The 18,202-nt window shown below is 46.4% G+C and overlaps 1 protein-coding gene across 9 annotated transcripts in view; it reads right to left on the bottom strand.

Annotated features, from left to right (window-relative positions):
* The window catches only part of LOC116940440 (exocyst complex component 6B-like), a 105,303-nt gene that overhangs the window by 15,281 nt on the left and 71,820 nt on the right, over positions 1 to 18,202 (bottom strand). For all 9 annotated transcript variants that reach the window (XM_076065961.1, XM_076065960.1, XM_076065955.1 and 6 more), the window contains exons 16-21: positions 17,022 to 17,128; positions 16,307 to 16,418; positions 15,361 to 15,495; positions 14,424 to 14,603; positions 13,832 to 13,973; positions 9,917 to 9,990 (exon numbers count right to left, since the gene is read on the bottom strand). In XM_076065961.1, the coding sequence (XP_075922076.1) occupies positions 9,917 to 9,990; positions 13,832 to 13,973; positions 14,424 to 14,603; positions 15,361 to 15,495; positions 16,307 to 16,418; positions 17,022 to 17,128 (750 nt within the window). The remainder of the gene's footprint in view (positions 1 to 9,916; positions 9,991 to 13,831; positions 13,974 to 14,423; positions 14,604 to 15,360; positions 15,496 to 16,306; positions 16,419 to 17,021; positions 17,129 to 18,202) is intronic.

An 18,202-nucleotide genomic window follows, 5' to 3' on the forward strand; every position in this document is an offset into this window, starting at 1 on the left:
CACCGACGGCAGTCGGGGCAATCTGTCGTTATGATTTCCAACGTGGGCAACACGAATACGCCACTTTGTGGTTTGCGTGTTTTTTTATTCGGCCAGATGAGGAGCACCACGTGATGGCTGGATAGCTGAGGAGGCTCGTGAAATATAATCCGAGTACAAATTGGCGAGAAATCTAATGGGCATTTGGCCTCCTTAAGGCAAAATGTCAAGAATATTGCATGTGCCCACACAAGCTTCAAAATGTGGTTATCTTTCTCCATTTCCCTTTGCTGTTGAGAAAAAAAGTCCTCTCTGCGTTGCAAGCAGCAGAGGATTATGAGAGTGGCCGGGACACTTTCGGATATTAACTTTATGGCAGTGGTGAGCTTAAAAAAAAGCTTGTGTCCACATGATAGCAGCGTGGGAAAGAAGGTGCGCCAGGACACAGTGTGACACCAACAGCCACCGCTGCCTCTAAAAATATCTGTTAGCTTTCTCCGAGGCCATGCCGCTTTATCAGCCTGGGTGAATCAATGAAGGCCCTCTGAGGCCGGGTTACTTTAGTTTACACGTTACACGAGTCGTTGTTGTCATTGTTGTTTTAGATGCCCTGAAGGTAGGATTGGTGGCTCGTGTAGAGACTCCAGCCTGTCTAAGATCCCCACCAAAGTTGCAAGTTACAGTCATAGTCAGGGTCCAACAGCCCAAAACCCCGGTAACTTTGTAGACCAACGGTTTCAATTTGCATATCGTAGACGCTGTGGATACCCCATGCAGAGACGCGAGCAGACTCCACGCTTTGAACGCGGTGGACAACTTTAGACAACGGAACGGCTGGGTACCAAACGCCTGCCCACTGTCACTCGTTCCCCGTAGACATCTCAGAAATTCGCTCCGCATCTCCCGAAGCTCTGACCCAAAATCAAAACTCAACGTCAAACTATGCAATGGTGCTCTTTCTACTCCACGGCCTCGTCGGCGTTGTCATCATCGACGTCAATTGAAGACGCTGCAGAGAGCCATTGTTTTTAACATTTGACATAACTGTGAGGTAAGGGATTGATTTGTTTAATTACTGAAAGGAACTAATATTCAATCCCACATCCTATAGAGTACAGAGAAACATTTATCTTGAAAGACTCAAACGCGGAGCTTCCTCGGTGGCGTTGGTGAAACAGATCCCGCGTTGCTCGTGAGCTCAGTGGCACCGTCATGATCTGTGGGTAGCTCTGTGAATATATACTGCGGCTGGAACAACACTTTAATCCGGTGGGCTGACATAGGGCTGAACGATTTGGGGAAAATATCTAATTGCGATTTTTGTGACAAATATTGCAATTGCGATTTGATTTGCGATTACATTTTTTAAGTCAAGCTTCAGTTCAATATTCACTGTGCAATAGATTTAAAACGTGTGATGGAGCATTACCACGTGATACCATCAAAATATGAACTGCTCTATATATTGTAATGCAAGGATAAGAACTTCAAATATATTAATTGCTTCCATGTATTTATTAAAATCTTTTAACTGAAATAGAACAATCAAACATAGAACAATTGTTAAGTTAAATAAATAAAGCTATAATAATAAAAAATATAAAACAATTCCAAACAAAAAAGAAATAGGACTTTTCAAATCGCAAAAAATAGCAGCCTTTACGATTGACTATTCGCGTTGTTTCAAATTGCGATTTCGATTTGAATTCGATTAATCGTTCAGCCCGAGGCTGACAGGCAACATGCTACATTCAGCACCTCCGCAAACCCTGCAGCTACTTATTTATTGACAATCGTGTGCCAAAGCAGCGCTGTCTCTGCCCCCCCCCCCCCCCTGACACAATGATGTGTGCTTATTTCCACCTCAACAGGAAACAAATGCTGTGAAATTGTTTCATTTCATGCAAAATTAAGAGATGGAAAAACAGAAATCGTACATTCTATTTACTCATTTATTTACCAGGTAAAGCCGACTCTCTTTTTCAGAAGCGACCTGGCCACAAGTGATAGATATAGATAGATAGATCTTTTATTGTCATTGTCACCAGTACAACGAAATTTAAAGTGCTCACCAGTCAGTACATCATTCATAAATTTAAATAAATAAAACAAGAAATAAAAATAAGATCAAATAAAAGATAATCAATAAATTTTATATATAAAAACTACCCAAGTATACCCACATGCCGACATAAAAGTACATTTTATCATTGCACATCCTTATTTTACAGTCAATTGTATACAGTATTGCTTAATAATTAATTAGCAGTATTGAGTGTGGTAATTGCCGTAGGATAAAAGCTGTGCTTGAATCTGTTTGTCCTTGTTTTGACTGATCTGAATCGTCTGCTTGATGGCAACAGCTCAAACAGAGAGTGTCCAGGGTGAGAAGAGTCCTTTATAATGTTCTTCGCTTTTCGATGATAGCTCAACGAAGTGGCTTATCACGTCGACATTTATAGCAGCCAAATAATTTAAACGCATGTTTCTAAATGTGGAAGGGAAACCCGGAGGACCCAGAGAAAAATCCAAGCAAACCACGGGGAGAACATGCAAACTCCAAATATTTCAGGCGTTAGAGTCGGGACCGAACCCACGAACCTCCTGCATACCTGGCGAGGGAGATAACATCTCGCCACTGTGGCGCTCCTATCCACATAGGATCGGATGCCATGTAAATAAATTAAGTGGATAGTGTGCATGAGTTCGACTTGCTGGCTTGTGATCGACAATCCATCCAGCCTCTGTCACTCCACCTTGGTATGCGCCCATGACGACTTCCCAAAACTTCCCCAGTCCGTCACCGTAAACAAGTTATGCTGTGCATGGTGGGGTGAACGCCATCGTCTCCCCTCCGCTGTAATCTGATTTACAGCGGAGATGAGCCTCTCAATAGAATTGCCCTGGGCGCAGAAATCCAATACTTTCCTCTTATGAATACGAGGTAAGCTATTTCCATACGTAACATTGTTCTTGGGAGATTTATGTGTGCACCATATGCTAATGCGGGCAATCCATCAAGGTCGAAGCAGTTAATTTTTGATAGAGCAGGAGAGCACAAGGTGATGCTGGGACAGGCGTTGACTGTAGTCTGGACTGTTCGCCAAACTTCATGACCGTGGCTAACAGTGCCTACTGCCCTCCACAACACACACACACCTACGTACAAGTAGCCTCCAGTATCACGATCCTTATTCATTTCAATACCTGTCAGTCGTACATGGCCTTATGATTAGGGTCCCTGACTTCACATCCCGTGTTTGACTCAGCTAATCATTAATCTGGGATCAATAAATGAGCATCATTTTGTGAAACGAAGGCTTGTCAACTCAGCCCGGACAAGACAGCCTCTCCTTCCAACCACTGCACACTGTAGCTGGCTGCCCACACGAGGAACTGTTGATTTACTTTTGATGCTCAATGTAATCACTGCTGGTCATAAAACAAAACGGCCTGACACTCAGCTCCAACGCTTTCAGGCCAGATTTACAGCGGCCCTGCCAGGCGGGCGGAACTGTGGTTGAGGTATATGCGTGTTGGGATATGACTTGGGTAGGTGGCAGAATGTGCCCTGGCTTGGTGTCATGTGTTGGGAATGGCAGAGGTGGATATATTTCATTACTCAATTCGAATCTAAAATCAATTATAGCCCATCCTGCAAGCCCTTGGCAGGACCCTCCTGAAAAGAGTCATGAGACTCTTCAATGTTTTCCTCAGTACACGCGTCATCATAATAATGATATTAACAGACCAATCTGCATGTGATGACAATTTGAAAATGCAGTGAGTTGTTTACGTATTTAAATAATTGTATTATATAACAGCCCTTTTTGACAATACTTCAGCACGTGTTGGTAATGAGGGGTCCAGTGCTGATGTTAGCCGTGGCCAGGAAGGTAACTGATCGGTTCATAGTGCAGTGTGATTGACCACTGCACCACCACTCCATCCTCACTGTGCGTTTAAAGCTTACTAAATTTGTTTTATATAGTGGTGTTAAAACATAAGTGTGTCTTTAAATACTGCACGACTATAATATTGTTGAACCTCAATATGGAATTAGGTATAGACTAAGAAATACAGAGCATATATATATACACACACACTATCTATATATAAACACTAAATTAGAACTCTTTGTCAATCTACTGCTAGATTCGGGTTGGTGAAGTGGGGGAGGGCGGCAGATTTGAGATCATTGGCCCTTGATGTGAGCTGTGGCCACGAGTCGAACTCTGTTCACCAGGTTGACAGCACAGTGTGCTGCCACATCACTCCAACCCACGCAAAATACGTTAAATAATGCATACATTCCACAACAAAACAGTGCAGCTTTAAAGATACTCTGCTCAGAAAGAGGGCCACAGCCAGTGGTAATCTAACCCAGACTCCGCAAAAACTTGCATACATGGGAGCATGCTGACTGAAATACTATGTCCTACCACCCTGCTGCATTTGCACAATTTGATAAAATAATGAACATAAACTAACTGTCATCCTACACTGGACTCTGTAGTGCAGACGAATATCCCCCCGAAAGCCTGAATCTTTCAGCACCATGGACAGCGCACAGAGTGGGTAAGGCAGCCTGCGCAGTCTGCAAGCTCGCAGCAGCAGGCCAGGATGACACCGTACACCACAGGCAGCAAAGCACAGCAGTGCAAAGCTTCATCTAAGGTTTCAGGGCCCGCATTGGCAGCATTTAATAAACACGGGCTTAGAATATTTCACCATTATAATCATGAACAAGCACTGCTTCATACCATGTTAGGTAACCATTTGAACCGTGGCTCGAGTTCACAGCAAATGAAATGTAAACAAATGACTGTGCCGAAACGTCTTCCTTTCATTCTATCCTGAATAACATTATCCAAAACCTGAGCTTATTTCAGAATTTTTTTAAAAAGTTAAAATGTAACGGTTGTCAATGACCACTTACTGCAGCACTAAAGTATGCTCAATGACGGCTACTGCACTTCTCTATCACAGAGACCGCACAGCAAATGCAGAACCGAAATTTCCAATACAGCATTGGTGCCTCGCGATGGTGTTGCGTGGCAGGTCTTCACTCACAGCCTTTTTCAATGTAATATTTTATTCTGATTGGTGCCATGTCATTAGATGAAAAATCCGTTTGGCAATTTTGCAGAGTCGTGTGTCACCCCATGAGAGAGAATGGTCTGCTGAAGGGGGTACAACAGAACCGCATCTGAAATCTCTTTTATCCACACTGCGGAGTGGCACTTTCCCATCCGCTTGGGAAGCTGAACTGATATTATTGACTCTCAGAGCTGGAATTATAATTTAAATGTAATAAATGTTTGCGCAATCATTGTTGATGGGATTGAGACAAGTCCACTTAATAAAATGAGTACCAACAAAATAAAATGGGTACCATATTGTGGAAAGTCAACATTATGACGCTTTATTCATGTCAGCCTTCATGTTCTGACCCAGAAAAGTGATGTGCGTCACTCACTCTCTGTTTACCTTCATTCACTCTCTATCTCTTCAATCCCCTTCTTCCCCTCTCCTCTTTCTATCTGTCGACTACAAGCCACTCATGTGCGGGGGGTCATGGCCTCTCCCCCACCAGCACACAACCGCTCAGTGGCATGAGTCATTGGGTTGTATCGCACGCACACACAGAAGTGCATTTACAGTGAGGGAAAAAAGTATTTGATCCCCTGCTGATTTTGTACGTTTGCCCACTGACAAAGAAATTATCAGTCTATAATTTTAATGGTAGGTTTATTTGAACAGTGAGAGACAGAATAACAACAAAAAAATCCAGAAGAACGCATGTCAAAAATGTTATAAATTGATTTGCATTTTAAAGGGAAATAAGCATTTGACCCCCTCTCAATCAGAAAGATTTCTGGCTCCCAGGTGTCTTTTATACAGGTAACGAGCTGAGATTAGGAGCACACTCTTAAAGGGAGTGCTCCTAATCTCAGCTTGTTACCTATATAAAAGACACCTGTCCACAGAAGCAATCAATCAATCAGATTACAAATTCTCCACCATGGCCAAGACCAAAGAGCTCGCCAAGGATGTCAGGGACAAGATTGAAGACCTACACAAGGCTGGAATGGGCAACAAGACCATTGCCAAGCAGCTTGGTGAGTCTCGTCCCTTCACCTGATGAAGGCCGCTTGTGTTGTGGCCGCAACGTCGTGAGAATTTTATTGTGTTATTTTATTTTATTAATTTATTATTTTATTCTCATTCTACGTGACTTTACCGAAAGAACCAAAGAAGAAGGTGACAACAGTTGGTGCGATTATTCGCAAATGGAAGAAACACAAAAGAACTGTCAATCTCCCTCGGCCTGGGGCTCCATGCAAGATCTCACCTCGTGGAGAACGGTGAGGAATCAGCCCAGAACTACATGGGAGGATCTTGTCAATGATCTCAAGGCAGCTGGGACCATAGTCACCAAGAAAACAATTGGTAACACACTACGCCGTGAAGGACTGAAATCCTGCAGCGCTCACAAGGTCCCCCTGCTCAAGAAAGCACATATACATGCCCGTCTGAAGTTTGCCAATGAACATCTGAATGATTCAGAGGACAACTGGGTGAAAGTGTTGTGGTCAGATGAGACCAAAATGGAGCTCTTTGGCATCAACTCAACTCGCCGTGTTTGGAGGAGGAGGAATGCTGCCTATGACCCCAAGAACACCATCCCCACCGTCAAACATGGAGGTGGAAACATTATGCTCTGGCGGTGTTTTTCTGCTAAGGGGACAGGACAACTTCACCGCATCAAAGGGACGATGGACGGGGCCATGTACCGTCAAATCTTGGGTGAGAACCTCCTTCCCTCAGCCAGGGCATTTAAAATAGGTCGTGGATGAGTATTCCAGCATGACAATGACTCAAAACACACGGCCAAGGCAACAAAGGAGTGGCTCAAGAAGAAGCACATTAAGGTCCTGGAGTGGCCTAGCCAGTCTCCAGACCTTAATCCCATAGAAAATCTGTGGAGGGAGCTGAAGGTTCGAGTTGCCAAACGTCAGCCCCGAAACCTTAATGACTTGGAGAAGATCTGCAAAGAGGAGTGGGACAAAATCTCTCCTGAGATGTGTGCAAACCTGGTGGCCAACTACAAGAAACGTCTGACCTCTGTGATTGCCAACAAGGGTTTTGCCACCAAGTACGAAGTCATGCTTTGCAGAGGGGTCAAATACTTATTTCCCTCATTAAAATGCGAATCAATTAATAACATTTTTGACATGCGTTTTTCCGGATGTTTTTGTTGTTATTCTGTCTCTCACTGTTCAAATAAACCTACCATTAAAATTATAGACTGATCATTTTTTTGTCAGTGGCCAAACGTACAAAATCAGCAGGGGATCAAATACTGTTTTCCCTCACTGTATAAGCCATACGTATGCACTTTCATGCAGATAAGTACATTTTCAATGTACGCTTGTCACACACATACTCGCACTAGTTACTATTTCAACATGTTTTTTTTTACCAGATAAGGCTCACTCAACTATATAGGTCTTTTTCAGAAGCAACCTGGCCACAAATGATAGCTCAATAAAGTGGCCGATCACGTGGAAATTTATAGCCGCAGACGAACACTCTAAACGCACGTTTCTAATTCTGGAGCGAAAAATCCGAGTACCCAGAGACAATTCCACACGACCACGGGAAGAACAAATATCCAGGCATCAGGGGTCGCGATTGAACCCACAACCTCGCATACACCAGGCGAGGGGCGAATCATCTCACCACCACGACGCCCCATACACATCTGCGTGCATTTCTCAATTGGGATAACACAAAGCGATAATCTCAACTTGGTAGGACCCTCATAAAAAAATAGTCATGAGACTGATTGAGGCGTTCCTTGGTAAATAAACATTAATAATACAATAAGTTCATCAATTGAAATAAAGCGTTTAAAAAAGTTACATAACAGGAATGTCAGGGTTCGAAATTTTTCATTGATTATTACGCTCACGATAGATGCATCAAACAGTGCATGTAAGAATTAATTATTCCAACTCATATGTTTATACTCTTAATATTACTATAGATTTTACAAACATCACAGGAATAAAATATTATTAATTGCAGAGGAACATTAGAAGCCTCTTATATAACGAGCATTCACTTTCTCTCCTTCTCTACCACTCTCATCCCTAGGGGTTCATCGTTCTCATGCCTCAGACACTCCTTACTCTCAGACCCAACCCCCACACACCGTCCCCACCGATATGGATTTTGCTTACAGCCTTGGCAAAATCTCCATGTTAGACTTGATCGTAAATGGCCTCATCTAAATTACTCTTGACACATTAAGTATCCTGTGACCATTTAATACCTTTATCCTGTGACTGAAGACAACTTTGATCATGCAGTATTCAATTCAACATTACACCGTTAAAGTCAAAGCGTTACTTTCAGCGCCCTGAAATAGTACATTCTTCGTCAAATTACGTGTTCACGGAATGTCAAACATTAAAATTTTGACAAATTCTGTGAACACGTGGGTCGAGTGGGAGGAACCGACTGTGGCCAGAGAAAACCCGTGTATCCGAGGTGATAATATTCAAAGATCCACACAGACGTGTTCATCAACCCATTGTCTGTACCGACACCTGGCTATGTGACAGCCCTACCGGTTTGTAAGTTTTACAAATGTATGTAATACACCAACCTCTGCATCTAAAATTCTCGATTACAGGTGTGTTTCACCATGCCTGGCTCAATGTGAATTCATTCATTGATCCCAGAATGTGTTCATATATATGCAGTATACAGTTGCGAAGAGACAGATTTACAACCTGCAGACACTTTTCAAACCTAAAAAGTGTACTATAACACTGGCACACAACGGCCTACTCTTGTGGATTAGATGTTGCGGGGTTTTTAATGTCCACTTAGCAATTCCCTGGAGACATTACTGGGTGGATGTGGTAGCACAATACAGAGTCCACACAAAGTGATTCGAAGGCAGACACTCCAGCAAACAGGCTCATCGCGCAACCAAACCGAAACGGACCAATATTTGAGTGTCACACTGAGCCCAAAAGGGATGTCGATGAACAAAAACTTGCCATGCCATGTTGGCGCAGACTCTTTCATCACTCGGCTATACAGAGATGCGTCACCAGGTGTCCGCATCGAGAGGGGGCTGATTAACCACCCAACCGCGCCGATGCACGCCTGGCGGCACTTAGCGCGCGCGGTGCCTCGCTCTGCCGTGATGAATGGACCTCTTCGCACCGCAAGTCACCACTCTTCTCTGACAACTGCCCCGTGCGGCTGGTAAATCAGGTCCGGGACAAAGTGCAGGGACAGATATTCCGTGCAATGGCTCCTGGCCACAGAGAGGGGGCGGCAGAGGGTGGCTTGGTTGGGCGTGGGATCTTGTGACCTCCACCAAGCACCTTCATTGTGTCTCACCTGCTGTGACAATATATTGCTCCTGTCAACGTGCTACTGGGCTCGTGCACGATCACCTAATCAGTTAAATAATAATTCAAGTGTATAATGCGCATTCCAGCCGAGGAACCCAATGCGCAATGCATGAAAAGCAGGAAACAAAAACAGAACCAGGGGTAACCGACCCAACTAAGAACGGAGGGCCACTTTAGAGAGATGGTTTTCAAAGTCGACTTAAACACGTGCGACTACTGGAAGACCACATAGGAAATTGAAAGTAACGAGCTGCATTTTATACATTTAAGGGACAAAACAGCAGAACTCACTTAATCAGGAGCCATTGTACACAGGTCCTACTATCATTCTGGACTCAATGATACGTAGGTTCTATTTTTATTTGCAAAGATTACCGTCACGTGTTCGTTAGCATTCACTTCACAGTGGCTGGCTAGATGGAATTGAGCCATCGACGCCCTTAAAAACGAACCACTCGGCTCTTTATGACCCTGGGCGGTGTGAGGTGCGGACTCACCTGGCGGAGGTCGAGGAAGGCGAGGGCGAGAGAACCATCCTCAAACCCAGGCACTGGTCCCGAGCACGCAAACACTGCATCCCACACACACGGCATCATCCCACATACACGGCATCATGTCACACACACGGCATCATCTCACACACACGGCATCATGCCACACACACGGCATCATGCCACACACACGGCATCATGCCACACACACACGGCATCATGCCACACACACGGCATCATGCCACACACACTGCATCATGCCACACACACTGCATCATGCCACACACACGGCATCATGCCACACACACGGCATCATCCCACACACACGGCATCATGCCACACACACGCATCATGCCACACACACGGCATCATGCCACACACACGGCATCATGCCACACACACGGCATCATGCCACACACAGGATAAATACAAAGAACCTCCCCCCCCCCCTAATTTTCCGGACGGACTTTTTGGCAAGAGCCGTTCGCGAGCACTTATTAAAGCCGACAGACTCCGCAAGGGTAGTCGTGTGACCAGCACCATGCCCATCTGCCTTGGGCTCTCCGGTACTGATGTTTACAAATCGCACCATGTGCTCATTTCATGGAGGTCCAGGACTAAACAGTCTCCACTGATGCCTGTCACCGTTTGCGAACCGAATTTGGATTGCTGGGTTCGTAGTGTAGCGCAGTGAGAGACATAGGCACACACGCAAACATATCATTGTCCAAACCACACACACTCCTAGACCTTTCGGACATAAGCAGCCACCATATAATAACCTTTGATTTTGTCATTCACTTCAAGACATCCTTGAAATTAAAAGAGGCAATGACCTTTGTAGAGCAGGTCTGAGTAACTGACCTTTGTATCGACTGAATTGAGTGGGCAGGCTCAAAGAGGAACCTTCAGTATGAACATTAAATATAATTGTGGGGTGAAGAAATTACATTTAAAAATGATGAAAGTTACTCTCGCGTTGACATTAAACATGTATATAAACACGAAGCATCAAATTGCTGATGGCAGCTTATTTTATCTTGTAGAGATTTGTCTTGTTCATTGAACTTAAACATATTTACACCTTTCAAAACCAGTCTCCCAAGATTCCCACCATCTAAAGCTTTCTAGATATTTATTTTAGCGAAGGGAATTACCGAAGTGTCCCTCTATGTAACCATTTATAAAGGCAAGCCAGTCCGCTCTTGCAAATGACGTCAATTTCATCAACTTCGCGGCATGCTTCTTGCATTCATAATTCCCGAAATAAATTCCCAGGTATCTGTTGAAATTGAACATCAACACTGAGCAGTTGTAAATTTATATGTCCTAGTATAATATTATGTACACACTAGAGCAAGTAAGGCACTTGAGAGATAACATGAAGGTGGCTATAAGACTTTATTCGCGAACTCATGTGAGGCCTATCCAGCACTGCTGGTCGAGGCCTGTATCAGGCTTAGCTAGCATTGATCAAATCCTGATTTTAATGCATCTCATCTCATTTCATTCGTAAATGTCATCGTCATTGTGGTACATTTGATGTCTTGGATTCTTTACAAAATCACTCAACTGTACAGTGTTCCATAAATTGAACAACTGCAAGCGTGCATCTTTATGCGCTACGGCAAAATAATAAGACTTTGCAACTTCTTAATTCCCAATGTACCGAAGGTGTTTGTTATCTGTCATGACTAACCGACATTCAATGATCATTGCTGAGCACTTTCTCCATGAGATACAATGCCAATTTGTTCTAAGAAACACGGTTCTCCTTTCTTGCAGCGATCTATCCCGCTACGTTCGTTATTCATCGGGGTGACTGTAATCCGTCTCGAGCGGGTGGTCCGGATCGTTTTCAAAACGGCGATTTCTTTTCGCGTGTGCAGACGTGCGGTGGGGGGGGTATGCAAAAGGGATATTAAAGGTAAACAAAAAAATAAAGTATAACGCAAGGTGGTTTAGAACGAGAAGAAGACCCGGGATGCTTCCTCAATCTACATCATCCGAGCGAGGGAGTGAGTGAGCGAGTGACTCAGCCCACGGCCGTCACTCGGTGATCGCGAGCGTCTGGAGACGGCACGTCGAGGAGAAATGCGAAGACGGAGAATGTCGACGGAACGGCCGCTGTCGGACGGCGACTGCGGCGGACCGACACACGGGGGGGCGGGGATCGTGGCCGAGTGGCAGGCGATGATGCGCGTTACGTTTTTGTAAACAAGGGCTTCTGTGTGGACAGACCTTCCGTGCTAAGCAGCAAGTATCTCAACATCAAGAGCCGTGCAGCAGTAGAAGTTCAGATGCGGGTTTCTTTTTTACGAATTGCCATATTTGATGAGATGTCGAAGGGAGGATGCGAGGCGCACAGCACGTGGCATTGAGATCCCGAACACCGCGGCTCCAAAGCCACAGCCAATCGGCGCGCAGCTGCGCTCGAATTGACGAAGAGAGGGGTGCGTGGAGTCGCCTTCGATAGCGCCGCTCGTGAACCCGCAGCACCCCGTGCCCTCCGACTTTAGAACAATATATACCTAGCACGCAGCTGCTAATCCGTGCCAGAGAGAACCCATGCGGGGCGAGGGAACAGTCGTGCCCTTCTGTTTTTTTTCGCTGCAGCTGAATTGTAGCAGTGTAGAGTGCCCCCTAAAGATTCAAAACATTATAAAGGTGCCCGGATTCGCGTGAAGTTTGTTTTCGACTCTTTCGTGGAAATCTAAGATGAGCCAGATATTTAATCAACAACAAAAACAAAAGGATCAAACCTAAAACGTGCTTTAAAAATGTTGCATTACAATGTAGAATAAATTATGCAGAATGGAAGCACGGTGTGATTCTAATAATTCTAATGCAATTCTAATCCCGCACCTCAAATTATGTGGGTTGGCGATGTACGGTGTGAAAGAAGTTCAACATACATACATAAGTGACAAGCACGCTAGTGAATTATGGTCCAATGGGTGGCCACTCCCTCTCAGAGCTTCTCACAAATGCCACGCGCCCTCCCCCCCCCCAAGGTGTGATTGGAGCTTTTCCAGCACCGACATGGAAAGTTTCAGAATATTTTGTAGACGCTCGCACTATCGTTGGCTGTGCCCTGGCCCTACCCACGTTCGGCCGTTTAACAACTGTATAAGTGGTGGCAGAATGGGTACGTTTTGGTGCGAAATTGTTGGGTCATGAATATCAAATTTATAATATATATTTTTTTCACCTTGGTACAAAAATAGATTCGGGTCCGAAGCATATCTCAGGTCAAATGAGACACTGGCAGTTCTGTGCCTTGACGGCAATTCAGTATTCCCACGGTGGGGACCATTTTCTTTAGATGACTTTCATGACTTCCCATGAAGTATTTCATATCGCAATAAGCCTGGGGGCATCGTCTGATGTTACCCGTTACGTAAGCGGTGGCATAGCTGCTCGTGCTGCACGCTACGATCTTGGCGACCCATGCTTGATTCTACCTTTGCAGAACACCAACGGCAATTGACATCTGAACCGTAGCCTAAAACAATCGTAGTTGATGCAGTTTGTGACCATGAGCAATAGGGAGAATGTACGTGTGTGTGTGGGGAGCAGTAGCGTAGCGGTTGGCGCTGCGTTCACGGCCAACAACAGTGACGATTATTTGAACCGGTCCTGGGCCTCCCCTAGGTCGACTCAGCCTTAAATGAGTACCTGGTGCGATGTGCAAACATCGCCACTAGGGAGACAAAGGCGGCCGGGCGTGGTGTTGGCCACCCACCCCCTCGTGTGCCGTACCAGCTTTCGTATGTGCTCGCTAACAGCACTTGCCCCAACAGTCTGTTACAGGCTACACGGGGGATCTTTGTCTTTGCGACAAAGACAATGTGTACGTGACGAAAGTGTACGTGAATATGTGCGGCACGTAGGTAAGTGTTTGTGTGCGTGGTCACCCACCTTCGCACTGCATGAGATCGAGGCTGAGCTGCTGCAGGGCGCCCGCAGACAGCCGGCTCCCCGAAGCACCCAGAAGCAGTGAGAGCAGCGAGGCAGCGAGGTGCTTGCAGCACGCCATGCACGCCGCCTTCGCCACAGCACGCTTACAAAAAGACAAAGATCCCCCGTAGAGCCTTCAACAGACTGTTGGGGCAAGTGCTGTTAGCGAGCACCTATTAAGGCTGGGGGTGGGTGGCCAGCACCACGCCCGGCCGCCTTAGTTCCAACAGTGCTGATGATTACACACCGCACCAGGCACTCACTTTAGTCCTGCTAGACCAATGGGTCTGTTATCGTCGTGGTCTGACAGAGGGGCCTCTGTCATCTGATACACGTTCACATCATCGACGGCCGTAGACATGAACACCTAACATTTTACGTCCGTTCAATAAAAAGTTCTAGGGAAAAAAAAAAGGAAGCACTGCCGCTGGTGTTTCCCCCCATAGTATTAAACCCATAACGCGCACTATCGGTGTTTGTCGTGGAACGATAATATCTCTACAGGGTGGACGTGCGTGCCTTTGCGGGTGACTGATGTAAGGGGGCTGCTCACGGGCAGGCAGGAGAAGAGGGAAAATATGCTGCGTAGGAATGTGAGCAGGTCGAGGAGGTAGGAGCTGGCGCGGCCCGTGGGTTCCTCGCCGGCCCACGCGTACTCAGCCAGCGACACAAACTCGTCCACTTTGCCCACGAGGCGCGACTCCACGCTCTCCTCTGCCAGCCGCCGGGCATCCTGAGCGCACGCGCCGGGTGCACACAGCCACACTCACCAGCCGGCTCAGCCACACACCCCCGGCTTGCAATCGGAAGGTCGTGAGGTCAAATCCTGGCTGGGGGCTGACTCAGACTGTTATCCCTCCGGGATTTAGAAAATCGGTCCTACTTTCTAGGGAAGTCAACAATGGTTTTGATATGGGTGGACTCGCCCCCGCTATGACAATATGGAATGTACACCACTGGCTCGGGACTGTGCACAGAAGATAAACACAGCGTCAATGCTCTGAGCAAAAAATAATTCGGGCTTTTAATAAAGACAGTGTTATCCATCAAATATACGTTAACATTATTGTACAGGCAGGATGTATTCCATCAGCACCAAGCCCCACTGGACCTAAAGTAATCTAAAGTATATGGGGCGAATCCGATGCCAGATACGGCTCTAACGCTACTGCCGCTGTGAATTCTGCTGTTGCTAGTGTTGTCGTACATGCCAGTGCCACATTGTGGCTGTCGCCTGATGAAGCTGGTTGTAATTACTGGCGAAACGTCGTACTCAGATTGTAAATGTTGTGGCTTGGCTCTCCAACACACCGGTGTGCTGTACTAGTGACGAATTGTCACGTTCTGTTTACGTGACAACCCTTACTAGTTGGCTGTGTCGGGTGGTAGCGGTTTTAACGACACATTTATATTTTTACGCGATCTGACCCCAAAAAACACTGTATTATGGATGATATTGGTCGCGAAAGCATCCTAAGTGTTAAACTCACCTTGAAAGTGTCGCTGGCATAGAGGAGCGTGTTGTGGGTGGCGCTTGTGGCCATGCCAGTCAGGCCTGAGATGAAGTCTGTAAGGGAGGGAAGGCTCTGTTCCAGCTCGCCGATGTTCACACTCAGCTGCACCAGCTGCAAAGCAAACACAACAGCAGCAGCAGCAGCAGCATTGCTCGTCACATCGCAACAGCATAACACTCCAACGTGATTAGAACAAGGCACATGAATATAGAATTTCACCGAACGCCATTACATCGCAACGCAATACCGCAGCATATCATGACCAAAGTGTTACACGACAGCAACACTGCAACGATACTGTCGCATTGCATCTCAACATTATAGTGGCACACTACAACACTACAGCGTTACACTGTACCAGTACATCACAATGAATCATCACAGCATTGCGTCACAACATTACAGACAGTACACTGCAACACAACATCAGATGTACACAATGGCATTTTACGAGAATGCAAGACCACAGCATTGCATCACGTCACAAAACAAAGACAGTGCAAGCTAACAGCAGCACCGGTTGAGATATCACTCGTCACTGATGTTGGCCATGAGCGGGAATCAAACTCAGGTCACCGGGTTCACAGTGCAGTGCACACTACACTAATAAAGACAGAGACCCCCCCCCCGTATAGCCTCAACAGACTGTTGGGGCAAGTGCTGTTTGTGAGCATCTGTGAAGGCCAGGACACAAGGACATTGGTGGCCAGCAGCACGTCCAGCCGCCTTTGTCTCCCCAGTGGCGATGTTTACACACCGCACCAGGTACTCATTTGAGGTTTAGTCGACCTAGGGGAGGCCCGGGACCGGTTCAGATAGTCGTCACCGGCGTTGGCCGTAAGCAGGAATTGAACTAGGGTCGCCGGGGTCCGCAGCACAGCGCGCTCACCGCTACACGACCCCTCGTCACGCTCACACACACCTCCATGAGGCCCAGCGAGGGCCGCGTTGCGAGCTCCATCAGAGATCCTGCCAGTGCCCGGGTGAGCAGCTGGTTGGTGGAGCGCCGCAGCATGTCATCCAGCTCCGTGGTGCTGTGCGGGAGGACGTCGTCCTCATTGTTACAGATTTACAATAGCATCCCATAGCTGCTCTCGTCTGGCTCATCGTTTCATTTAGCTCGGTGGAAAACGAAGCAAGGCGCCGACAAACGGAGCAGCTACACCGACGCCGCGTGAAGTGACAAAGCATGCGCACAAGGAGGGCCAGACAACGAGACCCTCGCTTGCCAAAGTTATTCCCAGCGACGTAAAGGATGCGTTTCTAAACTGTGGATTGGAGAAACAGAGGCATATCGCAAGCGGGCGGCAGACGGCAGAGTTGACATATATAAATTTAAACAATTATCCGTTTCAGCACGTTCATCATACGGACAACATATATTCACAGACCTTTCACACAACTGTACGTATGCTTGGGAGATCCAGAGTGTGACGGATGGACACTTTCAGCAAATTACAAACATATGTAGACTACCATGATTCTGATATGTTTTTATTAACTACAATAGCAACTGTAAATAAGTTTATTCCTACATAATGGATTTCAAGATTGGCTGATCACAATGCACTTGGAGTGTGGAGAAACAGAGTTTTGATATAATATGAATGTTTTAAAAAAAATACTCAGGATTTTACCTAAGATGCAGGTCCTCGGAAAAATGCAAGCAGGCCTTGACAAACTCCTGCACCTGAGTGTAGATGGCTGGGATGGCCGGGGAGAATGGCAGGGAAGCAGGGAACACCTGCAATCAACACACACAAAAGACAAAGACCATACGGCAAGTTGGCTAATCGCCATCTGTTTCCATCCGTACGGGGATAGAGTATTGCCCCTCGCACATGTGGGTTTTCTCCGGGTGCTACGGTGTGGTTTGGTAATAACAACCAGGAGGAATTACCAGGCAGTTTATTTGGTCCAAATTGGCTCAGTGTTCGATGACTGGGCACTGTCTGCCCTCTACAGGGAGCTGAGAAAATCCCATTAACTCACAGCTCTCCTCTGCAAATTTGCATACGATTGGGTTAGCTTCATCATCCTGAGATAATGTGTACTTTTCAGCAGTTTCTGAAATAAAAAAACGCGGCCCTGGCATTGGCCTAAGTGAGAGAGAGACGCCACCGCCAGCACACGTCTCTCCTCGTGGTGACCACGTGACGTCCCCTCCGATTAGCACGGTTGGCTACGTACGGTACGAAATAAGTTCAACATACATATGTGCGTCACGAATGTTTTTAAGGGTAGCCTGGATAAAAATGGGTAGCCCCTTTGGCAAAGTGAGCCTCTCAGTCCAATGTGAGCAGACCGCACGGCCCAGCTACAGCTTGCTTGCTTGACCGGCTGAGGCTGCCAGGGGAATCCCGCTCGGCCCACTCGCCTACTTCATGACCACACCAGTCGGCTAAAGTTGTCGCAAGAATGCATCAGTCATCGCAAACATCCTGAGGCTGCCTTGGACTCCACGCTGTGCTGGCTCAAGAGCCATGCTCTCTTCATGGCGTTCCCAACGATGGGGTGAAGCTGCGTTCTTCATCTGGTGCCTTTGTAACAAAATAATATTACCAAAGAAAACAGTAGACGTATAAAAGAAATCAAAATATGGCATCCTTTCCAGAACGTCCCCATTAAAATGCACCCTCTGTTTATTTTCTTATTGCACAAGACATATCCCAATTGTGCTATTGACATTTAGGCAAGCACCAAAGACTTTTTCCATTCGAAAACTCCCCGCAGACAACAGCACCACGCGTGTTGTATAGCAACCCGCGACTCGCATAAGCGATCTGCGCCTGATTTCCTTCGTCGGTCTCTGTTTCCC

Source organism: Petromyzon marinus, chromosome 9 (assembly GCF_048934315.1).
Source record: "Petromyzon marinus isolate PM22_M1 ecotype Great Lakes invasive population chromosome 9, UKy_Petmar_22M1.pri1.0, whole genome shotgun sequence".
Classification (NCBI taxonomy): domain Eukaryota; kingdom Metazoa; phylum Chordata; class Hyperoartia; order Petromyzontiformes; family Petromyzontidae; genus Petromyzon; species Petromyzon marinus.